Source organism: Lotus japonicus, chromosome 5 (genome assembly GCF_012489685.1).
Source record: "Lotus japonicus ecotype B-129 chromosome 5, LjGifu_v1.2".
Classification (NCBI taxonomy): domain Eukaryota; kingdom Viridiplantae; phylum Streptophyta; class Magnoliopsida; order Fabales; family Fabaceae; genus Lotus; species Lotus japonicus.
In genome coordinates this window covers 60247350-60274169 of record NC_080045.1, presented here as the reverse complement: position 1 = coordinate 60274169, position 26820 = coordinate 60247350, and the positions used below count along the sequence as shown (strand labels likewise).

At 35.8% G+C, this 26820-nt stretch overlaps 3 protein-coding genes and 3 long non-coding RNA genes across 7 annotated transcripts; 3 read left to right on the top strand and 3 right to left on the bottom strand.

Moving 5' to 3' along the window:
- Positions 1–1497: 1497 nt before the first annotated feature.
- Positions 1498–2275, bottom strand: LOC130716793 (embryogenesis-like protein). The gene has a single exon (XM_057566797.1). It carries the CDS (start codon positions 2145–2147, stop codon positions 1692–1694), a length of 456 nt encoding a protein of 151 aa, XP_057422780.1. The 5' UTR covers positions 2148–2275; the 3' UTR covers positions 1498–1691.
- Positions 2276–2372: 97 nt separating this feature from the next.
- LOC130716789 (uncharacterized) lies at positions 2373–5603 on the top strand. 2 transcript variants are annotated; one of them, XR_009012155.1, is made up of 4 exons: positions 2373–2746; positions 3291–3619; positions 3856–5028; positions 5118–5603. It is a non-coding gene; the product is annotated as an uncharacterized LOC130716789 (long non-coding RNA). The 2 variants fall into 2 exon arrangements; XR_009012154.1 differs by having other exon boundaries at positions 3856–5603.
- A 2743-nt stretch (positions 5604–8346) lies between these two features.
- LOC130716788 (non-specific lipid transfer protein GPI-anchored 5-like) lies at positions 8347–9655 on the top strand. Its single transcript, XM_057566796.1, has 3 exons — positions 8347–8810; positions 9057–9167; positions 9323–9655. Exons 1-3 carry the CDS (start codon positions 8492–8494, stop codon positions 9442–9444), a joined length of 552 nt encoding a protein of 183 aa, XP_057422779.1. The 5' UTR covers positions 8347–8491; the 3' UTR covers positions 9445–9655.
- A 1654-nt stretch (positions 9656–11309) lies between these two features.
- On the top strand, positions 11310–22208 carry LOC130716787 (phenylacetaldehyde reductase-like). The gene is made up of 6 exons (XM_057566795.1): positions 11310–11572; positions 12077–12249; positions 12623–12808; positions 13840–14002; positions 21541–21727; positions 21850–22208. The coding sequence occupies exons 1-6, from the start codon at positions 11464–11466 to the stop codon at positions 21989–21991; spliced, it is 960 nt and encodes a 319-aa protein (XP_057422778.1). The 5' UTR covers positions 11310–11463; the 3' UTR covers positions 21992–22208.
- LOC130716791 (uncharacterized) lies at positions 15492–16318 on the bottom strand. The gene is made up of 4 exons (XR_009012156.1): positions 16210–16318; positions 16033–16121; positions 15822–15931; positions 15492–15661 (listed from the first exon to the last, which is right to left on the bottom strand). It is a non-coding gene; the product is annotated as an uncharacterized LOC130716791 (long non-coding RNA).
- Positions 18688–19455, bottom strand: LOC130716792 (uncharacterized). Its single transcript, XR_009012157.1, has 3 exons — positions 19328–19455; positions 19084–19165; positions 18688–18803 (listed from the first exon to the last, which is right to left on the bottom strand). It is a non-coding gene; the product is annotated as an uncharacterized LOC130716792 (long non-coding RNA).
- Positions 22209–26820: the final 4612 nt, after the last annotated feature.

The window sequence follows — 26820 nt, the reverse complement described above, 5'->3', positions numbered from 1 at the left end:
ACATGATATTTTGAAACAGATTCTGGGAAAAAAGGTGGAAGAAGTCTGTCTTAACATGTGATCTTCTCCGAGAATTGCACTATTCATTTTACTAACAAGTAGAAGTTCCACAAGAAGATTCTAAGTTTTAAACAAGTCACAAGTCACTTTAGAAGGATTATGGCTATGACTGTTGAACAATACTTGAATGTTTGTGGGTTAAATTGTGTTCTCAGTTTAACATTCCATGATGTGTCATCTAATGAGTAATGACAAGGTTCGACATCTCAAAAAGAGACCAATATCCTATATATCAAGTCAGTTTTGAAGGGAGTTTGCAATATTTGTGTACATATTAGGAATCAATTATGAATGGTCATTACAAGATGCATATACTTCATATGGCATACTTAAAGAAGATGAAAGAGAGAAAATTGAAATACTTGAGAAGTAAAAGGAAAAAAAAATGGTATAGGAGGCTACACATTTAGTTTAGGGTAATTTATGATTAAAAACTTAGAGGGACTAGTGTTGAATTCAAATACCACACAGCAGTTCAACATAAAATTCAAGCAGTATACAACACAAAATCTTGTCATGAGCAATATTGCTCACTGTTGATAATTATTTTCTGATTTATAGAACAGTTTGCTTTCTTCATATCATCAACCTCAAACACATAAAATTAAGCCATACAAAATGTTAGCAATGACCTTCTATCCATACTAAGTCAGTTCAAGTAGCATCCTGCCAACTCAACTGATGTAAGATCCAGGGATTCCTTTGGTCATCAAAGTCTATCTTTTGGCCCAACTTCTCTTTCTTCAGAATCAATCATCTCAATCACACTTTTCTTTCTTTATTGTAAGTTGTAACACTGTGTACCTAAAGCTTACTAATGTAGCAGAGAAATGCTAACGAGTTATGTTGATCAGTGTAGTAGCAGACTACGTAACTTCTGCATATAACACCCCTTGTTCACTCCCAATGCTTTGATAATTTTAGTATGCCAATCATCACATTACATCATTTAAGTAGAAACTAACTGACCAGCTGCATGCCACATTTGAAGACCTTAGACTTGAAGCGAGAAAAATGTTTGCCTATTTACTATATAGTGAGTAAACAACTACAGCTCTCTGAAAATTGTTCTGAAATCAACATTTAGATAGGACATTATGTTAAGTATTCATATGCTCTATGTTGATTACTCAACTGACTCTGAGAGAGATGTAAACAAAAGTGAACCATTCCTATTGTCTTCTAAACATCTTAATTAACTAGTTTCTTCACCAGTTTAATCACTACCAGAAAAACACAGTTAGAAAATCTCATTCATTGAAGGCCATATCAAACCAATGCAACAAGTTGTCAATGCTGAACTTAGCATGCCAAAAGAATGACAACAACCCTTTAAATGATCAGCAAAAAAATAAAAACTATAGTAGTCAGTCCTCACAAATCTATGTTTGGATACGCATTAGTACCGGTGCAAACAGATGTTAACGCACTCAGACAAACAAGGAAATTCTTCTTATGGATTGAAAAGAAAGCACTTGAATTCAACTATTATCCAAACACATAATCATCAAAGATGGCTTTCAATCTATTTATTTAAAATTACACCAAAATTAAATACCCTAAGAATCCCTGAGCTAAACTCATTGACTAGCATAAGCAACAACCATCAAATAAAGAAAAGTGTCTTACTCTTACTCATCCAATTGTTGAAGCTCAGCTTTCAACTGTTCAATCTTCAAACCCATTGATCTCTGCAAAGCTGCTCTATCCTTCTCCGGCAACCTCGCCAACAATCGTTCAAACATGCCCACAACCTCATTGACAGCAGCACGAGCACACTCAGCTTCTTCATTGAAATACACAGTCTCTTTGGACTCCAAGGCCATATCTATCTCTTCCCTCGCTTCTACAAACTTGAGGTTGATGGTGTCCACCTCTTTGTTCTGATCAACCTCGCTCGACCCACCACAGAAACTTCTCAGATTGTGCATAATCGCGAATTTGGATATAGAGTGGAAATTTGAAGCGGGGATGATGTGAGTCGATGATGTGAAGGGAATCAGTGAAGTGGGTATTGGAGATTGGCGAACAGAGTGTCCGATTCTGAAGAATGAGTTGAAGAGTGAAACGTTCGCGCGTCGATTCATTGTGCTCGGTGAAATTCACAGGTGCAATGGAGCTATGGAAGGTGCAGTTGGAAGTTGCAGAGGCGAGAGAGAGAAGAAGAGGCCCTTAAACCTTTAGGTAAAGAGAAAATATAGGTGGAACAAAATGGTAACAAGACTCTCATTTTTTTATTAGTAGAGTGACTAGAGTCCATTGAAAACATGAAGAGTCGCATTTCCGATTTAGTGGGATTCACATGAGTGATATTTTAGCTCAGTATCGAGTTAATGTTTATTCACACTTCTCGAGAAGAAAAAAAAATCATCAGTTTCACTCTTCCCATTCCATTCCATTCCATCTGAAACACATTTGGGTTTCGAAATTGAAAGCTATAAAAAACCAATTAGCCTCCTCAAAGAATTTGGCATTAAGGCTCTGCTGCATTCAGGATTGACAAGGGAATTTAGGGCTTCCACAATCTCCATGTCCGCTTGGCAGTGATTAGGATTCGCTCCGTGTCTGTAATCCGGGCTTTCGTCTCCATTCTACCAATTCTTCAGAAGCCGCATTACCTCTGTTTCATTCTGATGTTGTGCATACCTGCCATTCGTTTATGCCCGCCCGCGAAATCCCTTCTTCGGTGAGTATGAAGAAGGTTTAGAATATGTATTTTTGGTTTCGTTTCACAGTTGTAGCTCTTTTTTCGTTTTCCTTATCCCGGCATTGTGATTTTTGGTTTTCCTTGCCATTTTCGTTCCTAAAGGCGCCACTTTTTCATTCGGTATCGCCGATAACATCTCTTGGTTGTGCTGTCTTTCAGTTGTGGCCTCTATTTCCCTTCTTTGGGTGAGAATGATGAAGGCTTAAAATATGTATTTTTTCTGTTTAGTTTCACCTGTGGTAACTCTTTACAATTTCCATACGCTGCCATTATGTTCCTTAACAGGCATAACTACTATCCTTGATATATGCTTTTGGAATATAATATCGGGGTTTACAATCTGTTTTTGGATGTCTAAGTCATTACTTGATGGAATATTCTTAGTCATTACATGCTTATCAAAAAAAGAAAAATTCTAAGTCATTACATGTTTAGTGAAACAAGAGATGTTGATGAAGATGATGCTAATGCTAATGCTAATGCTAATGCTAACACATCCACTACATGATGATTTGTTTGCCAGACTCTTGGTTCCTTCATTCAATTCACCTAAAGACACTCTTGCGAGTAAGTTTGGACAACCGTTGTGAGTTCTCCACCATTAATCTCTCACCTGCGATTTCGCCTCTGTTGATGCTGCAAAGAGCGAACGGATCGTTGAATCGCCGGTGCGGCACAAGTCAATTGACCAGTCTCTCCTGTGTTTTCCCCGACGTTGTGCTATTTGAAAATTCCTTTCCTAAGTTTCGTTTATGACTCTTGGTGAAGTTCATTGGCCCTTATGCCATAAATTAATGTTTACTGCTCTTATTCTTCTCATTGACAGATTTTGCAAAGATTAGAAAGGGAAAGGTTAGTTTTCCTATACTTCCATCATCTGTGGTATTTCCTTTTATGATATTGAAAATCCCTTTCCTGAGTTTCTTTTATGACTCCTGGTGAAGTCCATTAGCCCTTATGTCAGAAATAAGAATGCTTACTACGCTTATTCTTCTCATTGAAAGATTCAAATGCGATATTTATCGCATGAATCGGATTGGCTTTGCTAATGGATACCATCTCAAGTCTAAAGTCTGTTTGGTTTTCAGATATTGTCGTCCTCGCTATCCATGGAAGCAAGGAGATGCAGTAACCTTATCAGCCAAAGTAAAAAAGATTCTCTCACTTCAATCTTAGTTCCTACTTCCAAACCAAGCACCAGTGCACCACAATCGTTGCTTCTTCTTCCTTATTACAATTTCAATTTTGATCTTTTGACTTTCACAATTCACTGTCATTTTTCTTTACCATCATGGTTGCGATTTTGGGCTTTGAGATGATAAATAATTCTGCTTTAGATTTTTATTTTCAAACTATTGCAGAATTGTTTAGGGGAAGGTAAATGATTTTGTTCATAATTTCGATTTTTAAGTTTATTTTGATTTTCTGATTGACTAAGTGGATTTTGGTGATCTTCGCTGCAGTCTTGCTGTGGCATGGGAGGTCAATTGTTTTTTAGCATTTTACTATCAGAGTGCAGGTTCATCTTCTCTGCACGCTTGGTTCCTGGGGACTTAAGCAGAGAGGGAAATTGAATGTAGGCAAAAATGACATGGATAGTGGTTTAAAGTGGGGTTAGTCATTCCCAAAGATGAGATACTTCTCTCACTTATTTGAAGTTATAAATCATGTATTGTGTTTCTAACAATCTCACTAAATAGAATAAGAGAGCGGCAAGTAGAGAAATATGATTTAGTATCAAATGATATCTCATGTCATGTACCATTTCGTGTCATGTCTTTATGCAGGATCGTTAATTTAGAAAACTGAAGAAGCTATAACCAGATTCGGTTATGGATTTCATTTGCTAAATATTTCCAACTTTTAATCTTGCTTAAAGTGTCTTTAAGAGTAAGTTACAAAGTAAAGTGTCTCAAGTTGAATCTTGAGAGACTACAACTCTCTATTTGTTCATCTTTTATTGTGGATTTAACTCAAGGTGAATGTTGATAAACAGAGGATGAGAACTCAGATCAGTGATTCTTTGAATTGTTTTTTCAGTCAGGTTTTGGGGGCGGGATTGGAGGTCACCATCATATCTGCGCGTGTTATATGGCTTCTTGCATCAGATTTGAATTTTCTAAACCCACTCTCTATTCTTCTTTGATTCTTCCTGATACTGTATAAGCATGTGAAATCTAAGTTGTCTTCATCCTTCTGTTGGACGCTCATGTGAGAAAACTGTCGAGGGGCCTCAGTGGGAGTCGGAAATCTGCATTTTGGTGTGTTTAAGGTTTTGTTTGTTTTAATCAGTAGATAGCTGTTTCAGTTCATTTTCATTATATTCTTCAATACTTTATGGGAATCACAGGTTGTTGAACAACTTTAGGACTTAGGAGGAACATCACAATTAAGACCAACGTCACCTTTCAGAAGCACTATCTGGGTTTGGAGTTGCCTTGCTACTTTCAATGGAGTAAATTTAGAGAGATGTATCAGCTGGAGGCAGTGAAGCAGCAACCTGAAGGTTGAACTGTGCTTTTTAAGAAATCCTCTAGAATAGGTCCAGCTTTAACCCCCCTACTTAAAACTCAAGTAGTTGGCCTGTAAAAGTGATTTTGAATTACACTTTCCAAAGTGGGGAGCATTTCTTAACAATCGTCAAGGTGATAAACAATGCTGTAGAGATACCTAGCCTCAACACTTTATGATGCATATGACATAGAATGCTGGTGACAATACTTTCTCCTCAAGCTGTAACTATTTTCTCTTATTTCCATTCATGATATCAGACTAAACTTAGGAAGATTGTGATTTCTTATGTTAAAGTATATGACTAAACTCATCAATAATAAAAGTTCACTACTTCTATGATTTATAGTAGTTTATGAGTATAAAATGATTTTTTATGGTAGGAATATAATTTGTTTGATGATTATGATTTGAGGTGAGTGGTTAGTAGAATGGATATGTCAAAAGTTATGCGGCAACAATAATGGATTTGTTTTCTTATGAATTATGATAAATAAAAAAATAATTAGGGAAAATGGATATATGTTGAAAGTGAATTTAAATATTCAAAACCCAACTTCTTATTTGAGTAACTGACCCTTAATGAATTAGTTTAAAAATTCTTTAGCGGGTTATTGCGAATTTGTTGTGAGGACCGCCAATGTGTATAAAGTTATCAATCTATTAATTAAGTATAAAGTTAAATATGAGTTCGAAAAAAAAGTTTTAAAGTTAAATATATAAAATGTGTTTACATATTATGAGCTAATATTATTTAAGAGTTATATAGTCACTGAATGATAGCTCAAGCGCTAGGGGAACATATGAGTTACAAGGGAAATTTGGCCGATAAAAATTTAAAACTTAATATTGGTTTATTTATTTAATTAACAAATTTAAAAGTAAAATTATGGAGTAATATATTTAGGAGTTATACAGAGATTAGGAAATTTAAAATCTGAAAGATGTAATTTAAAATCCACTTCAATAAAAAAAATCCAATGGCTATTCTTAGTATATATACATGTTACTTCAATAATCAACTATTCAATAAATATACAAAATATCATCAATTGAGCATTTACGAAAACAAAAAAAATAAAAACAAACATTCAGTAAAAAAAAACATACAAATTTATGATTTCATATATCTAAAATAAATTTAATTCTTTTAATCCACAAAATATCTTAAAAGATAATACAGATTTAGAAAAAATACACAAAACAAAAATGAATATCCCCGTGCATCGCACGGGTAAAAGTACTAGATACCAATAAATAAATAAACTTTTGAAATTTAAACATATTATAATTTTTAAGGGCCGTCTAAATGACGCATGTTGGTTATTAAATAACAGACAACTCAATGAACCAATAATTTTTTTATAAATAAAATATAAAAATTCTAACTCACTTATCTTCAATGTGATTAGAGAATGAGTTATTTAACCCAAATTTTCTCATGAGTTATTTAGGCAACCCCAATTTTTTAAAATTCTAATTTGAAACCATCAAATTGCTTTACGGTTTTGTTTTATTTACACTACACATGCTTAATTTTATTTTCACCTACTTAATTGTACTAGGATTGTGACCCGTGCTATGCACGGGGTCTTTATACATAATTTTTTTAGGTTAAGATCTAATCGAACCGTATAGCAATTGACTGCGTATGTGTTCGTAAATAAACAATCCATTTAATACTTAGCGTTACCAACGGCGAAATTAAGAATCTTTAGATATCTCCCTGAGCATGATGACTTTCATTAGAATACTAATGATAATCATTCATATATCATTTTCATGCGTCACGGTACAGAGTGTCGACATAGTCAATGATGAGATTGGATTAAAGCCTTTCAAAAAAGATTAGACTAAAAATACACCTAATATGTAGTCACTTAGTATGCAATACAATGCGGATTATGTGGAATTGCCGCAAGTGAATACAAAAGGATGAACTATGTGAAAATTTAATCAACAAACATTTCACAATCTGAAATCCAAACTATGTGAGAAGGAGAGGTGAGAGCAAAGTATATGTAAAAAATAAAATTGCATTAAATAAGTCAATAATGGAAAAATTGAGTATTTATATAAATACTCTAGAATAGATGTTGAAGTTGGCTTGCCGCTTTTTCTAGTTCCAATTTGCAATCCTATAAGGATCATCTACCTAAATGAGATTATTAGCAAGACAAAAGGCAAGTATGTAAGTTGAAATTCAGGTGCTTGCATGATGAATAACAGTGAAATCAAAAGAACTTTAAGACAAGTATGTAATGTCGAGCTTAATTAATCTATTCTCATTCCATTAATAAGCCCAAACCTTCTAAGTTGTTCACATGAATTCCACTTAACTTAATATATTTCTTCATTATATATCAACGTGCTAAGACCTGAATTATGAAATCATTGTTTTCCCAAAAATTGCTTCAATCTTTTGACCTTGTGAAACAAAGGAAGATTGATCAATACACAGATTACAACTCAACAGATAAACAAATGAGGACAATATGCAGGGAAAATGGACTCAGAGGTTCATTCACTGGACAAATTTTCTCAAACCCTGATTCTCAAGTTGTCTTTCCCAGAACACAAACATGAGATTCACTGGGAATGACTGAACATAGAAGTAGGGAATAAAGGGAACTGGATGAACAACTAACCGGTGAACATCTTCACAACCAATGGTTGAATCATCAATTACCTAAAATAAGAAACTACCAAGAAAAAAAGTAACATAGGATGTGTTTAAAACTCTATACAGTGTCAAGAAATGACCACCATACATGACACAATATTATCCATTTCCCTGCTCAATTGTATGATGCAAAACTCTATAAAAACAAAGAAAATGTTCATGGCTTCTCCTTGATATCTTGGATGAAAACATACTGAAATTTCATTGAAAAAGAAGAAAGAAAACAACAAATTAACTTGTCAATGATTTCATGCTAAACACATATTTCCTATGACCCTAAAATGGTAAATATGTCATGTTTTCCATGGAACTCTGGTTATGATTATGATGTGAAAGGTATGAAGAGAGGGTAGGCAACCTACACTTTCTTGTCCTTTTTCCGAACATTTTTTTTATATAACCTATCCTTCTGTTCCTTAATTTCATTCTCAATCAGACATCGATTAGTATCATCAGCAAACAAATTTATCCACATTAGAACTCTAATCTTGAGAATTCTAATCAGTGAAAAAGCTTCAACATTAGAACTAATGACATATAGAGGATTTGCTCTGTGTCTAGTTATGGTCATGGTGGCCACAATGTGGACTCAAAATGCAGCACAATCAGGTTGCACAAGTGCACTCACTAGCTTGAGCCCTTGCCTCAATTACATAACGGGAAGTTCATCATCCCCATCACCTTCATGTTGCTCGCAGCTCTCAAGTGTTGTTCAATCTTCACCGCAGTGCCTCTGCTCCCTCCTTAATGGTGGAGGTTCCTCTTTTGGAATCACCATGAATCAAACTCTTGCTCTGTCTCTCCCTGGCCCTTGTAAAGTGCAAACTCCACCTGTTAGCCAGTGCAAAGGTAAGAGAATCTAAGCATGTGTGGAAATTCTTCTAGTTCTAAATTCAAAAGTCAAAACCAATTGCGGAGAGAAGCTTCTATAGGTAGCGTTTTTTCTGTCAGAATTGATTCTGAGAATAGAGAAACTGATCCAAACATGCTACAAGTTTAGTTGTTAAGCTTTTTTAAATCACAAGTTGAAAAGAAAAGAATTATCATGAATAAAAAAGCTAATTAGTATAATTTGTTCTTGTGCTATGGATGCAGCTGGGAATGGACAAACAACTCCTTCAACTGCTCCAGTGGGCTCTCCATCTGATTCATCAGCTGAATCACCTCAAGGCTCAATGACACCTTCTGCTTCAAACTTCCCCTCAGGTATAGAAAAACAGATATAAAAATTAAAATTATCATGTAAACTTTGTCCTAAGTTGAGCACAAGAAATTTTAATTAATCAATGTCCAATAATTAAATAAATTATGGTGATGTAAGAATATTTTATTGTAAATTGTAACAATTTGATCAATTGCAGGCGCAGGATCAAAAACTGTCCCATCAACAGAGGGTGGATCATCTGATGGAAGCAATATTAAAGTCCCCTTTTACTTGGTGCTATTTGTTCTAGCCATTGTGTCTTTGGTCACCAAGTTTTGATTTTGATATTTTAGCCTTTAGAGATTTTAGTGCTGAAATTTTATTTATAGCTTTGGCTGCCAATTTGCCATAGAAGATGTCTGTATGTAGTTGTTATAAATAAAGGATATTCAATGGACGAATTTGATATGAAGTTACTTATTCAAGCTGGTGTACTACAATTTTTTTTCCAGTATAAATTAGCTAAACTACTTTGTTATCAGTTGTAATATAAAAGGAAACTAATTGGTCAGGCATGTGAGTGCAATTGGTCAGGCATTGAACCAAAATAAAAGTATAAAAGTATAAAAGCACAGTACTGCTTAATTTTTTGTGAGTGAACCTGAAAAACTGAGTTTGTATCATGTGTGAAGGTACAATCGAGCAACAGATAGTTTGTTTTATTAAGTTTCTGAGGGGGATTAAGAATGTAAAATAAAATGAGACAGTGTTTGTAAGTAATACCCAATCTCAATCTTCAGATGGGACAGAGTAGGTTAATAAAAATTAGACTGATAATAGAAGAGTTTGAGAGAGCAGAAAGAACATTTGTCTAGATAGATGGTTCACTTCAGTAGCTGCAGAAAATCAAAATTTTGTCTGTGGCCTTGAGGGGAGCATTCTCATCCTTGTTTATAAGCAAAGCAAAAAAGACAGATCAAAAGAATCAAGCCATAAATTTAAGAAATGCAGATGTAATTCAATTGGACGATGTAATTTGCAATATGCATACCTCATTGCCCATGAAATTAAGGTAGCCCTCTCCACCTCACGTCATGGTTATAAAATGTATCATCTGCAGAATATTAAGATAACAAATTAACAATGACTATAAGGAGATATGGGTCCTCTTCCAAAATATAAGGAAAAGCACTCTAAAAAAGCACTCTCCATAATTTTGTCTACCTTTCCAAATTCTCTCTTTTATTTTATTACTTTATTCTAACAAATTGAAGACCTCAAACCTTGCTCAGTCCTACCTTAGTAACTATTTGAGGCTAAACAAAATATGTAGCATGTGTATTCCATACCCAAATTAGGTTCTTTCTTTTTAACCTCTCTAAACTTGAAGGCTGGAGCAGAGGACTAACAGAATTCTTGACTCATTTGGTACATTTTGTTTTCTTTTGAAAGTAAGTAATATGCAATCACTGATAATCTGCCAGTAGCTCTCCATATCTAGTCATGCTTAGAAAGAAACAATTCCTATATCTCAGCAGAGAAGATAAATCGGAGAAGATAAATCAATAAAAACCAAGGCACCAACTACAATTACAAACACCTTCAAAAAGATAAATCAGAATGATTAGAACTTGGACAGTCTTTCCAAGATAATCTCATGTTCTCTACTTCTCAATAACAAACTAAAAACAATGAACTACATCAGGTCTAACATATAAAGCTTTGATTGAGCAACTGGTTTCATCTAACATATAAAATTAAATGAATTATAAAACCAGATAAATGAATTATAAAACCGCAGAACAAACTGCTCCATATCATATGTATTATATGACGTTGGTATTTTGCTTCCTGTGAGTGAAGCAGGTTCAAGAAATTAAGCTAGTTACAAAAGAACCAATCTCAGTAGTGATAACTTGTCAAACTCCACACATTAAAAAACAACACATCAAACCACTACATATAGAGACCAAGGTGCAGCAGGATAGGAAAACTTCTATTGTATTCCGAAGGATGACGGAGGGCACAGCAAGCGAGAGTCGACTGTGAAGGATAGGAGATGATGCAATTGTGTGGTGTGAGAACAATGGAAAAAACAACTTGTCCCAAAAAAAAAAGGGCCCGTCAACAGTAACCAGGATTTAGAAATTAAGGATACAAGACAAGATATCTCCTTTTTTTCACTTCCTTGGAAGTTTGTGAATTAAAGTTTATTTATTGACCTCTTTACCATCCTTCGTCAATCTCTATATATACCAGGTCCTTAAGCACAAGTGCACAACCATTCACCACCATAGTTGAAATCCATATCTTCACTAGCCAAAAATAGTCTGATCACCGAACTCACCAAGCAAGGCCATGTCCAAGGTGCTTTGTGTCACTGGAGCTAGCGGCGCCATCGGATCATGGGTGGTTAAGCTCCTCCTCGACCGTGGCTACACCGTCCACGCCACCGTCCAAGATCTCAGTAACAATCAAACGCCTTACTTCTTTCTTACATAAACAAGAGACTTTCATTCAAAGCATTTTTCTCACACCCCATTTTCATGCATATGGTATAAAAGGAAGATAATTCTCTTCTCTTCTTTTTGTCCTAATTACATGGGATTGGGATGTAAGTTCTCTGTTCTCACTCCCTTGTAACAACATGCAGTTGAAATTCAAGGGTAGGATGATAATATATAAATTAGAGATTAATTTACTGTGTAAAAGTTTTACACCATCATTCAATCACAACCTTCCATTTTCTATTTTAGATATTATTAAATTCAAAATTAATTGTGAGCTAACAAAATGGAGGAATGTGATTAAATGATGGTGTAAAACTTATTTACACCGTCGGTGCATAGAAATTAATCTCTATAAATTATAAGGGAAACATTGACTATAACATTAAAAATAACAATAAAAATCAGCATTAGCATAAATTTATCAATTAACTTTGTGGAGATAATGTTGTGACGTGTTGCAGAGGATGAAAAAGAGACCAAACATCTGGAGGCAATGGAAGGAGCTAAGGGCCGTCTCCGCCTCTTCGAGATGGACCTTCTTGACACCAACTCCATCGCTACCACCGTGAAGGGTTGTAATGGCGTCATACACCTTGCCTGTCCTAATGTCATTGGCGAAGTCACAGATCCAGAGGTTAAAAAAATTAATTTTCATCCCATGAAAAAACTTGACTGTAGTGGGAAATTGGTCTATGAAAATGTTGGTCATTGTTGCGCAGTAATGTAGATCAAGTTAGTTTTCATGATCAGATAAGTCACTAATTTAACCGAAATTCTTATCTTAAAAAAACTAGTTTGACCGACATCGTACACAATTAAAAATGGTCAACAGACATGTTTTAAGTTCAAAGACGAACTTGCTGATGTCATCAAACATTTATGAGTACCAATTTCATGGTCACTAGAAAAACTAATTGATACGAGAAAAAATAAAGAAAATAAGAAATTGAGTGTGAAAAAATAAAGTAAAAGGATAGAAATTGAGACATGTGGGTGTGCACGTGCAGAAACAAATATTGGAACCGGCAATAAAAGGGACAGTAAATGTTCTGAAGGCGGCGAAGGAAGCAGGGGCGGAGCGGGTGGTGGCGACGTCGTCTATCTCCGCCATCACGCCGAGTCCGAATTGGCCAGCTGATAAGATCAAGGGAGAGGACTGTTGGACGGATCTTGAATACTGCAAGGAAAAGGGGGTGAGTTTTTTTTTTTCCTTTTCTTTTTTTAATGTGTTTTTAATTAATTGACAATATCCTGCTCATGAGATATTCTTAGTTCTTACCCCTAGATAGATGAAAATTTATTTCTCTTTTTAACGATTTTCTTTGTCTTTTTCTCTGTTCTTTTCAGTACAAGCATAATTTCACTGTGATATTTCTGAGTCAAATAATTTTTTTCCATCTAAAAGTTAAATTTTATTTGATCCTTTAAAAAATTAGATTAACTTAGTTCTTAAAAAGTTAAGTGCTTTTTATAGTAGTTTAAACCGTCATTAATGTATTTTGTGACGGTTAAAATTAGAACTAATACATAAAAACTGTAATAAAATGAACAATAATAATTTTTTTGGAACATTAAAATGAACAATAATGATCAATTTCACGTATTTTACTATTGTTGGGACAAAAGCTATAAATATTTTTTAGAGGTTTAAATCAAATTCACCTCTATTTAATAGATTAAAATCATATTCAACCCAATATTTTTAATTGTCAATTAAAGAAACAATTAATAAAATGAAATAGACTAAAAAAAATTCATAATCAGGTTACATTGTAAACTACTTGCGGCACTTATGTTTGTGACGGTGGTCTGCAATTTATGTTTTATCAATTTTTTCATTTTGGGGCAGTCTAATAAAGTTGCTGCAAAGTAAGTGTCTTGATGTGTTTTATATATTAGTGTTGAAAGGGAAAAAATTTAAAAAACTTCATCAACCATTCATTACCGTGCCTGTCTTATTCAACAGCTGAATTATTGTAGTTCCATTTCTTTAAAATAAATGCCTGAATTTCCATTTCTTTGTAACACGTGGAGAAGTTATTAGTCACAGACTGAAATTGAAGTTATCTAAATTGTTTTTTCTTGGAAGAACATTGTTTTCAACCGTCCAAGCTAATTTAAGTGGGTCATATATATTCTTTTGTTGTTAGTGGTTATACTTTTTTGTTTTGGATAAACATGGTGGGTCTAGTTGATTTGAACCATTATTATTTTGTTGGGCCAGTTATACTATCCCATTGCGAAAACACTAGCTGAAAAAGCAGGCTGGGAATTTGCAAAGGAAACAGGCTTCGATGTGGTGATGATAAATCCTGGCACTGCCTTGGGCTCTCTTATTTCCCCACGAATCAATTCCAGCATGGCTGTGCTTGCTGGCGTTCTCAAAGGTAAATGGGCTAAAATCATTAGCATCTCTTTGCCCTCTCTCTCCTTCTTTGATGGTCTGGTGCTTGGTAGTTGAGAGCATTTACAATACAGCTCCATTTGCATTATTGGTGTGTGGAACTTAGAGAAAGTGATGGGGACAATACATATTTTCTATCGGCTGCCCATGTGATGCTTCTTGGCTTTTATCAAAGAGGGGACCACTCCCAGATTCGCATGACATTGGATTGATTTTTTCTTTGTTTTTCCCGGGTGGGTTCATTTACCGTACACAAAAAAATGCTTGTGCAAAGTTACACAAACCTATATTAATTTAAAATGGGGTTAAAATAAAAAATTAAAGAAAAAGTCTAAATCTGCCATCACCATCCTTAATCTTCTTCCTTCATCTTAACCCCAGAAATTCATTTCACTCTTCATCTTCATTATGCACGAAAACCCAGATTGGAACCCCAATAACCCATACCACACCACCACCAACCCGAGCCCGTGGCACGCCGTCGTTCCTCCTTGCTCAAGCCCAACCGCAGCTCCAACGGTGAATCGAAGCTCCTTCCCTTTCCTTCGCTGCTGCTATTTTGGTTGGGAGCCATGAACTTGACCCAAAATCCAGAAATAAGAGATAATAAAAATTGAACCTGCAAATGGAGGGGATAGTGGGGCTGTTGTTGGCAACGGCGGGGAGATGATAGACCTCAGCGGCGCGGTGGCTCATGGTGGTTCAGGGACTGTTGGTTCGATTCTCTTCTAAGAGGTTTTCTTGCTCCATTTTTCTGTGCCTCTCGCTAACAGCAAACTCCCTACATCTATGTGTGTTAATGTGTTTCACGGATGGAAAAGCTAAACTATTCCAAATTTCCATTGGAGATGAGTTTCATTGTCATGCTGTTTCTTTTTCTAGACTTGGGAGTAGAAATTGAATAAGCTCTGAGTCACCTCCTTGTTGGTACCGTTCGTTCTAGGGGTGAGCAACGGTCGGGTTCGGTCGGGTTCGGGTCCAATCTAACCCAACCGCCAAGAACCGAACAGCTTAAAATTTGGACCGATTTCGACCGTGGGCCAAATCGGTTTGGTCGGGTCGGTTTATAACGGTTAGGCGGTTTAGTTGGTTCGGTTTGGACGGTTTGGGCCTTAACTGGGTTGGACTTTTTTTGGCCAGTTTTTTTTTTTGAAGGAAAAATGAGATTTTTTTTTATAAAACGTGGGTCAAAATAAGCCCACCAACAATAAGCCTAACATCAATAAAACATCACAAAGCTAATTAAGACGCCAAATGGCCAATAAATCAATAATAACCTATTGATCAATTTTACCAGCCAAGTAAAACACATCACAAATTGGTTCTATTAGAACTTAAAAGCTCAATAACCATAGTCAATAATAACATTCACATAAACTTAAATTGGATTGTATCTTAACTGCCAAATTACAACTAAAACTTGAGTCTTGAATCACACTAAAAGGGTCTTCGAGTAAGCCACAAGTAGCAGAGCATTAAGGCATTAACAACATTGTGTCTACTACGAAAGTTTAGATTTTAAATCATATTACAAGACTTTAGACTTGAAATATCCATAAAGAATGAAAACTGAAAATAAAATCATGTAGGATTCCCTCTTCAGCATGTCTATGATCAGCACACACAAGAACCCAACCAAATCCTGCAAGATTGAGTAAGCTAAATGGATTAAAAGATATTATAGGAGAGCAACGATAATTAAGTTCTATAATCACCATTCACCACACAAAAGAAAATTATTAATCCAAATCATGTATGCATTGCATACACTTATACTAAAAGAAAGCAATTTTTTTCATTACCCAACAAGGAATGAAGAAATGTTTTCCATGTCCTTCATAAGCTTCTTTATCATCTCATCAGCAATCAGATTCATCCTCTATCCAAGTGTCCCAACAAGTCTTTCAAAAAGCTAATAATGCAATCATAAAATATTGTAATCAGAAATAAACATAACAATTAAAAGCAAAGGAAACACACATTTAGTTATTACAAAAGGAAGAAAGTAATTACCAACATGTTGTGATTAATTTAGTGCACATCCTTAAGAGTCCTTGCTGCTGCCCCACCAAAAAAATCATGTTCAACATAGGTGATTCAACCTGGAAGTAATTGGAAAAGCATAGGTGAACGGAAAAAACTTGATAAAACAAATAATGAATTCAAAACAGTTTGACATGTGGTACAAACCTCCCAAAAAACAGGTTCATTACAACCTTCTACAATGCTTGCAAAATAACCTACATATATTATATAATATTATAGTGAGTCATTTGACCTGCAAATGACTCCAAAAAAGTCAGGCACCTGTAACAGATACATAAAATAAATAAGCACATCAGAATTGGCTAACTTGAGTACTTAAAGGAAAGATTAAAAAGTTCAAGGGAAATTGTACACTTTTAAGTTGCGCTTTCAGCCAATATTCATTGGCTGAGAGGATGTTCCAGCTGCTGAAGCTGATCCACCTGGGGTCATAGAACTTGCTGCTGCTTGTAATTCTTGGTCATATGAAAAGGAAGTGAAAGAATAGATTAAAATTTATAAAAAAAAAACAATAGTATAACACATAATAAAAGAGAACAAAACAACAATACCTGCCACAATCTCATCATTAAGCTCCCACTCCTCATCAAGGTCTTGATCTTTGAATTGGTAAAGAGAAGGCTTCAACCAGTTCTGGGCACAAATCAGACCCTCAGCAATTTTTGGGCTAAGGGAGCTTCTAAAGGGCTCCAACACCCTACCACCAGTGCTAAATGCACTCTCCGATGCCACGGTTGAAACAGGGGTTGCAAGGACATCTCGCACCATGGAAGAAAGTATAGGGAACCTACCAGAATTTTGCTTCCACCATAGTAGCAAGTCAAATTTGTCATTTCCTTCAACATTAGCTTCAGTTAAGTATGTCTCAAGCTCAGTTTTTCTGTCAATTGAACTTTTCTCCTTTAAATGCTTCTTAAAAGCATCTGCCCGTTCTAAAAATGATGAACATTCAACCGGAGTAGATGATGCACCTTGTCCACTCCCCTCCAAAGGGTCATGAGATGATTGCACAGATCTGTTCCGTTCCTCATGGGCTGAAGCATACCAGTTGTACATTCTAGTAAGATCATCCTTCACACTAGTTGACATTTCATTTAGGAATGTTGGATTTTCACCATACATTTGTAGAAAAGACCATTCGACATAACTGAACTTGTATCGAGGGTCAAAAATTACACCAAAGTAAAGGAGTTTATTAATTGACTTAATATTACCCCAATACTTATCATATTTCAGCTTCATCTCCACACCCATTTTTCTCAAAGAAGAGTTTGAACTGTTACAACACTTTTTCAGCTCCATGTGGATCAAAGCCAATTGATGAAATGCAGAATGCATGCTCACATGTGTTGATGCTGAAAAGATTTTGGTAGCATCATAAAAAATCTTTAAAAATTTTACAAACACCCTTGAACTCTCCCAGTCCTCAGCAGTAGGTGGCCCAACAATCCCAAAGTATTCGACATAACTCAACTCCTCAAATTCCATCTTCTCAAATGCTGGCTGAAACCTTTCAGCTGCATCCAACATCATATATGTCGAGTTCCATCTAGTAGGAACATCAAGACATACTAATTTCTTGGAAGTTATATTTGAAAACTCAATGCACTCTTTGAATTTGGCAAGTCTATTGGGTGAGGACCTCACAAACCTAACAGCATTGCGAATATTATTAATGGACTTATTCAAGTCCTTCAAACCATCATTGACAACAAGGTTGAGGATATGGGCACAACATCTCATGTGAAAAAACTCTCCATCTAACACCAAACCACCCATAGTCCTCACTCTCTTTATCAAATGTTCTATAGCCTTATCATTGGATGATGCATTATCAACTGTGAGAGTAAAAACATTCCTCAACCCCCATTCCCTCAAAATCTCTTCCACATGTCTACCTATGGTTTCACCTTTATGGTTCGGGACAACAGAAAAACTTATAATTCTTTTTTGATACCTCCAGTCATTATCTATAAAATGTGCAGTGAGAGTTAGATAACTGAGGTTTTGGATTGATGTCCAGCAATCAGTTGTGAGTGTCACCCTATTGCAATTATATTTAAAAAAACCTCTCAACCTCACTTTTTCATCAAGGTAGAGTTGGTAACAATCCCTAGTCACAGTAAATCTAGAAGGGACAGTCATTTGGGGCTGAATTTTGTTAATGAGTAATTTGAAACCAATACCCTCAACTACACTAAAAGGGTGTTCATCTAAGATGACAAACATGGCCACAGCTTTCCTACATGTTTCCGCATCATATCTAAGGCTTGCAGCTGTCAACTCACCAGTCATACCAGGGGTAAATGCAAGGACTGTTTGGCTAGAATCATGACTGATTGCATATGCATACTTAACACAAACTTTCAAATGAGCCCACAAGTTTGATGTACCATGAAGCTTAGAATCAGCTAAATACCTCTTACCACAATAATTACAAGCTGCAGTCGTCTCATCAACCTCAATATCAGGTACATGGGTGAAGTGATCCCATATAGAAGAAGACTTCCGAGAGCCACTAGCATTTTGTCTTCGCTTCTTTTTACTTTTAGGAGCGGGATCAGTTATCGTAGCTTCAGCAGTAAATGTTTTCTTCTGTTGAGTAGAAGGCTGATCTCCACCAGAAGCACCTCCTTCAGCTGGGGTGGCATTGGATGGCTGTGTAGCAGTTGGGGGATTGTCGGTTTCAGTTGGTAAAGGCATTGGTGCCGTCAAACGCTGCCTAGATTTCTTCATTTCTATGACAAAGAAGAAATCAAAGTAAATGAATGACTTTAATATTTAATGATTGTAAAACTAGAAGCTGAAGAATAAATTACAGAATACATGACACAAAATTAGCTTTTGAACAAAATACATGCCATCAAATTAGCCATCAAATTTCACAAATTCATGGAGCACCAAAGCAAACTCACATTGTCATTATCACAAACAAAACACTTATTATCACAGCCAAAATAAAACCTACAGTACAAAGAATACCCAATAAAAATATGAAATAAGGATCTTAAAAAATACCAGACAAAGTGCTCTCAGAACTCAGAAGTATGAAGTCTTCAGTCAAAAGATGATATCCTTAGCCCTTGCTTCGGTTACCCTCCTAATCACATGAACCATACAAATATTAACATATTATAGAAACAAATTTCAGTAGGAACAAGGGGACGGGTTTCAATTTCAAGCATATTTCAGTGAGAAAGAAGATGGAGAGAGGAGAATTAGAGAAGTGAGAACAATGGTGAGAGCTGAGAAGATGTCTTACCAGAGAGGAGAGTGGATGAACGATGGAGGGAGAGGGACGAAGACATGCAGCGCAGCAGCGGCGAGCTAGGGTAACGATGGAGGGAGAGTGAATTGAATTGGCTTATATTCTAGGGTTAAATTTCAGAGAGAGAGAGAGGGTAATTGAAATGTCAGATACTCAGAGTTTGAGTGGCTAGGGAGCCTCCTCACGAGATTTCAGTCTTTCAGATGGTCCTACTATACTGATAATCATATCTGCAGTGCTATGTCGGTTCGGGTCGGGTATCGACGGAATCCAAAATTCCCACCGATTCCGACCGACTGTAGCCGCACGTAACCGCCAGCCAATTTCGCCTGTACCCGTGGCCCGACCCGACCGCGGACGTGATTTTTGAAACGGGTAGAGCGGGTTCGGTCGGGTTCGAAATTTCTGCTCACCCCTAGTTCGTTCAATCAATTTCTATTTCAAATAAAAAAAAAAGAGGGTTGATGATGAATAATTGAATACATTTTCTTTTCTGAATTTTATTGTTAAAGTAAGTAGGTGATAATATTAAAGATTAGAGATTAAGGAGATGTGATTTTCTTACAATAATTTATTTATTCTTAAAAAAAAATGATTTAACTTGTTGTAACTTGATATAACACGTCAACCTAGGTTTGTGTAACTTTGCACAAGTATTTCTTTGTGTACAATAAATGAACCCGTTTTTCCCACTAGTCTTTGGAAAACTTATCTTCTCTATTTTTTTTTTTTGGTCGAATATGGTTGAAGGAAGAGTGCAAATATGGCCTCACTTTGCTTGGTTGTCAATTGGTTCTTTTGGGAGAGATAAGACCATTCCACTAGTACTTCTCCACTAGCATTATTGCCGCTTGATTCTTTGGAAAGTGGTTGAAGTAATTCAAGTCTCTGCAGCTCCCCATGTGCCTTTTGTTTTTATTAGTTAAGAGGGACCACGTGCTTTCCTTGTAGTTACCGAGTTAGGGATGGCAATGGGGCTCGGACCCATTGGGTACCCGCTCAAAATACCCACAATGGGTAGGGTAAAAACCCGCTAGATAGGTATGGGGTTGGGTATGGGTAATTACCCACAAAAGTTAGTGGGTACGGGTGCGGGTATGGGTAGTATAGTACCCAACCCTGTAGTATAGTACCCAACCCGCCCATACCCACACACACTTTATTAATTATTTTTATTATATATACACACTTTGAAATATATATATCAACAAACTAAATTAAAGTTATAAGTTTCTAAGTTACTCTTTTAAAAATGAATGATTTTACTTATTAAATATTTGGATAATCTTTTGTATTTTTAATTAATGTCATTTATTTTATAATAGTAGTCATATATTATTTTCTTTTGGAAAATGAAAATTATATTTTCGTTAATTAAATTGTGGGTAATGGGCACGGGTACGGGCATATAGGTACCAAGAGGGTACGGGGACGGACATTCAAATTGCTACCCACGCGGGTATGAGGACGGGTACGAGTATCTTTTGAAAACGCGGGTACGGGGATGGGTACTATAGTACCCTACCCAGACCCTACCCATTAGCATCCCTATACCGAGTGGAGTGTGTTTTCCTTGCTGGCTAACGTGTCCCAGCTTCTTGTTCCTCCCCTTTGTGGGCTTTTTGTTGGTGGAGTTTTGTATTGGAGTGTGGCAGCTTTGTATTTCCCTCGTGGGCTCGGCCTTTGGGCCTTTTGTTATTAATTCCAACTTTGATTGACCAAAAAAAAATATTCCCTTTGAAAATAATGACTAATTATCTCACTATCTGACGTGAGAGTTATGTTGGTGAACAAATTGTAAATACTTTTATAAGCGACCTATGATATCGGAAGCATACTCTAACCGGTGGTGGTTACTAGAACCAAACCCACCTAAATCTTGTTGTCATTAATCAAAAAATATCAAATGTTATTCGTAACCTTTAAAAAGGAAAACTTAGCACTACTAAGCTCGTGTTATGTGTGAGTTCCCGGAAGGGGCAGACCCACTTTATGGATATAATATAAATAATCCTACCTTTTATTTTGCATAAGACTCGAAATGTTGACCTCAAAATCACATGGGAATAACATTATAGTGAGGGTCACCCTCGAACGCAATTCGAAAACAAATATATTTGTTAACTTTTTCTCAATTTATTTTTTATTCTCTGTCTATGATGCATTTCTTTACATATTTTCTCATTTTTTGTTGGACATTGTTACAGGTGATAAAGAGACATACGAGGACTTCTTTATGGGAATGGCTCACTTTAAAGATATTGCCTTGGCCCATATTTTGGCATTTGAGAACAAGAAGGCAGCTGGAAGGCACTTATGTGTGGAAGCTATTCGTCACTATAGTGATTTTGTGGCAATGGTTGCTGACTTATACCCTGAATATAATGTGGTTAGGTGAGTATTCTACTACACAATTGCACATAACACTTGAACAATTAGTACATTTTTTGATAATAAAATTAATATGTAATTTGAAATATATAATAAAAACATATTTATTTTTCTTTTGCTTATAGGGTGACAAAGGATACCCAACCAGAGTTGTTGAGAGCAAATAATGCATCCAAGAAGCTGATTGATTTAGGTATAAACTTCACACCTGCTGAACAAATTATCAAGGATGCAGTGGAATGTTTGAAAAACAAGGGTTATGTCTAACTTATCTGCTTTTAGATGTGGTGATGGTGTTAATTGCGCACCCTTCTATCCTAGTTTGACTCATTGTTCGTGCCATTGTCTTCTTTTCATTTCACTTTCAGTTGTGTGCTTATAACTATCAAGTAAAATAAGGGTGCATTGTATCAACATTTGAACACAGTTCTTATGTATGGGAAATTGTGTTGTGGTTATCAATGGATGAGCGGCTTCATCTTCACTACTCAAATTTCACCTTATAAGCATATTATTTAAAGGGAATTGTTATTCAGACCCCTCATCTATTCAAATCCAAGGAAATTCTAGAATCTCAAAAATACCTCCTTCGAACGCACTCTAGGAGAGCGTCGTGTACAGACATTTTGGGCCTATAATTGTGGGTAAAGGTGACTGGTAGATAAAAAAAATCAAAAATAAAGTTTACAAAATTACCCTTTTATATTCTCTATTCTCTCTCTACCTCTCCCTCACCCATGAATCTGTTGTAGGCAAGAATGGTTCCCTCTCTCCTCCGTACCGGTGCTCTTCCGCCGCAAACCGTCCTCTTCAACGGCAACCACCGTGGAACTCAAGTTTCAAGACTCACGAAATCAACAATCTGGAACCCCAACCTGGGTGTGCAGGCCGATCCCAAAGCCACCAATCTCTTGGTCGTCGTCGCTCCGCCAACCTCCTCCACCTTCCTCTCATCCTATGAAGAAGATGACGGAATGGAAGAGGGAGAGAGAGAGCGTATGTGTGTGGTGGTCACTCTATAAAATGAAATGGATCTGAAAAAGTGAGATCAAAACTTGATTTGGTGATTAAAAGGATAAGAGGATGATGGAACAAAGAAGAAGAAAGTGAAAGTGGGTTTGTGATTGCAGGGACGGTGCAGCTGTGCAAGGAACCATAAATGAATGAACTTTCTTGTCATTTACTCATTTAATTACAAATATATCAAATTTATCTTTTAACAGTGAAATGCGGTAACCAATTCCCCCTTAGACTGATGGCGTAAGCTCATAAGCCCTCACCCATAAGGCACGGGTGCAAGATCCACCCTCTATTGCACCTTATACTCCACCATAATCTAGCGGGTAATAATAGACATATTGAAAAATTGCCATTATTATGGGTCCAAATATACGAATGTCGATCAGTACTATTTATCTGACCACTAATTCTAAGATTTAAAGACGCGTGTCACAAAAGATACTGTCAATAGCCTGAAACGACACACATTACACGCTGTCTTGTGCCTTTGAAAGCAACTCGTGATATATTTTATTTTTTAAAAATTGCCTATCACTAACCTCGTGATCATATGACAATGACAATCGATTTTGTGTCAAGCACTCAAGGCTCTCCTCCCCAGAGGCTCGGACACGAACACAAGGGGTTTGGTATAGATTTGTGTCTCTATTGGGAAATTATTTTTTCCCCTCACTTCTTTTAAAGTTTAGGTTCTAACATATTGTAGTCTAGATGAATTAAACACAACTTGATTTTGAAAATTAAATTAAATGACTCAATTTTATGTTAGATGAATTTGAAATAAATTGGTTTATTATCTATGAAATAAGGATTAATATGATAAAGCTTGATTCCCCTTATTAAGGTTTTGAGTTCGAGTCTTGTGAATTGAGAACACTCCAGTTGAAAAAGTTAGTCACACTATGATGTAGATATTCCTCACTCAAAGAGGATTATCTCTGAAGAATGACACTTGTCTTATAAAAAACTAGTACTTTTGACCCGTGCGATGCACGGGGATATTTATTTTGTTTTGTGTGTTATTAATTTAAAGATATTTTACTGATTAAAAGAACAAAAAAAATTCCGATGTACCAAAAAAAAATTTGAAAGAACAAAATTTATTTTAGATATAAGAAATCATAAGTTTGTAAGAATTTTTTTGGTAGTGTATGTTTGTTTTTGTTTTTTTGTTGCTATTTTTTATTTTATCTTTTGTATTCATTTTTGTTTATCACGTGAATTCGTTAAAAATCTGTGCTATTTTTGCTATGTTTATTAAAAAATAATTATGAATGAAAAGAATAAAATAAATTTCAGATATAGAAAAACAGAAATTTGCAGGGTTTTTTTTTTACTGAAATCCTCGATTGAGGGTTATGTTAAGTAACATTTTTTTTTTTGCATCTAGAGCATTGAGAATAATGATTGCTGTGATGATTTTTCTGAAATAAAAGAAAATAAATGGGGAAACATAATATGAAGTCATAATATGTAACCACTAAGTTTTACACTGCTATTCCCAAAATTTCAAATATGAAAATGCATGATCTTGTTCTAAAACCTATGAAAGATTGATTAGCCTTAACTAATCACTGAACATTGTCACTGCTTAATTCATGCACTGGTTAGCTCATTGACATAATTCCCCCTGATTATGGCATCACCTTCTTCAACATAGCAGCTCCTCTCCTTCTTCAATCATCCCAAAGGAACCTTGACCTTAAATGGCCAAAGGAAGGTTGTTTGCCTAGCCCAACAGTGAGGATCCCATGGATAAGGTCTCATAATTCCATACTTACCCAGAGCCTCCCCAATAACAGAGTTATCAATCAGGGCAGTTCTCTGCTTGAAGGTGAAACAATAACAGAGATAGTTATACTTTCCATACTTGCACTCTACAGATTTGGGCTCAACTTCGCAACATGTTCATTGTTGATTTGCTAACTTTAAGAAATACACCATTAAAAATCTGTCTCAATCTCAACAGTTGCAAGATCCTCCTTGTCTTAGGATGCAGGGGATTAATCCCATGGATGCGAATAATAAATAAGAGCTTAGCATCAGGATCAACATAAAATCAACTTTTCAACTTTCCCTTACATTTCAATCGAATCAATTACTTTTTCTGCTCATTGCACTCCTTGGCATACTGCTTAACCTTGTTGTGGCCAGCTTACAGCTCTCAGCTCTTTTCTTCTTAGCAGCTTCAAGCTCCTACTTTTTCACCAAGGCACATTCCTCTACCCACTTATGCTTTTCCGGGGCAGACTCTGGAATAGATGCCTTCACCTCTTCTACTTCTTCAACGCAATGTCCTACCTGCAAAGAGAATTTGATCAATAATGGTTAACAATATGAGCCAAGAAGAGGTTTTTAACTTAGATGTTCATATAACTTTACTATGGAATATGTATATGCATTTCACATAGTAAAGAAGAACTTACCTAGAATAAATGACCCTTGAATGACTGAGTCCCAAAATAATTTGTACACTTGATGCTACTATTGTTTCACGTTCAACTGCTCTCAAGGTCAGCACTAAGAAATTAAAAATTGATTTGGACCAGTCCTCGTCAAATAACATCAACACAGCTTATCAAAATAGTGCTGGCTGAAGAATTACAACAGCCCTAACAAAAGTCATGCCATAGACCAATCACTTTTCAGTTTTTGCATCCTTCCATGTCTCTATGATAACTCCAGGAAAGCATGACTTTCTTTGAAGTTGTTCTCAAATCACAACATTAAAATCAGGGACTGTTTTCAAACACACTCAGAAATTGCTTACTTGTAAAAATGGAAAACTGTTTGATGGTTGGTAATTTAACATGATAACCTCCGATGTTCAATCTTGAAAATTTATAAGATAAGATCATAGGATTTACCAAGAGGCTGATGAACCTCTCGCCTCCTTCTTGGCGGATTTCAAAGAAACCCTCCTTTAAATTTAAAAAATATTTTAAAGGTCTAGTCTCATCGAAAATGCAAAATGATGCCTCAAATATTACATTTGATTTCTTAGGTGGATATAAATATTGATTATCAAACAATACATTAACACAGAGCATAACTTTTTAGGATTCACTGTGACAGTGATACCAGGAACTCTATGCTCTAGAGCTTTTTTTGTTGGAATTAATTATTCCAGAAAGCAAGAAAACAGAAGGAAAGAGAGAGAGAATCAAAGATTGGGGGAAAACTCAATTCTTATTATTTCTGTAATCAATAGAGTCAATGCAGTAAATGACTCTCTCACCTATTTATTCTATTACAGCCAATCAAGGGTAATTAACCCTACTAACCATTTAGACAGTAGTTATTTCTAATCACACTTTAATTGCATTACATTTAATACTCCCCATAATGCAATTACCATGAGAAGACTATCAAAACCCAAATCGACCAAAAATAGAACATAGGAAACAAAAAACCACATTATAATTGTGTAAAAAAAAACTCCTATGTCTTCAATTCAGTCAGGCTTGTAACTCCAATAAGTCTTCTCATCTCTTTGAACTTTTCAATCTTCAGTCCCTTGGTTAGTATATCAGCAAGTTGTGAATCAGTTGGACAGTACTCAATCTTGATCTTTCCAGAATCTACTTGCTGTCTCAAGTAATGAAATTTGGTTTCTATATGTTTGCTCCTGCCGTGTGACACAGGATTTTTAGCCAAATCTATTGCAGATTTGTTGTCTACTAGAAGCTCAATCTTACTTCCAAAACCAGCCTTCAATTCTTCTAACAAGGATGATAACCAAACTGCTTGGCAAGCAGCAAAACAAGCTGAAATATATTCAGCTTCACATGTAGACAAGGCTACCACAGGCTGTTTCTTACTACACCAGGACACTGGTGCATCACCAAGAAGGAAAATGTTTCCCATTGTACTCTTTCTGTCCATGATGTCACCACACCAATCAGAATCTGAATAAGATACCAGCTTCAGATTGCAATTACTCTTCTGATGAGGAAATAGAATACCAAGGTCTAGAGTACCTCTCAAATACCTCATAATCTTCTTGATGGCTAACAGGTGTGACTGTCTAGGGTCACTCATGAACCTGCTAACCACACCTACACTGAATGAGATTT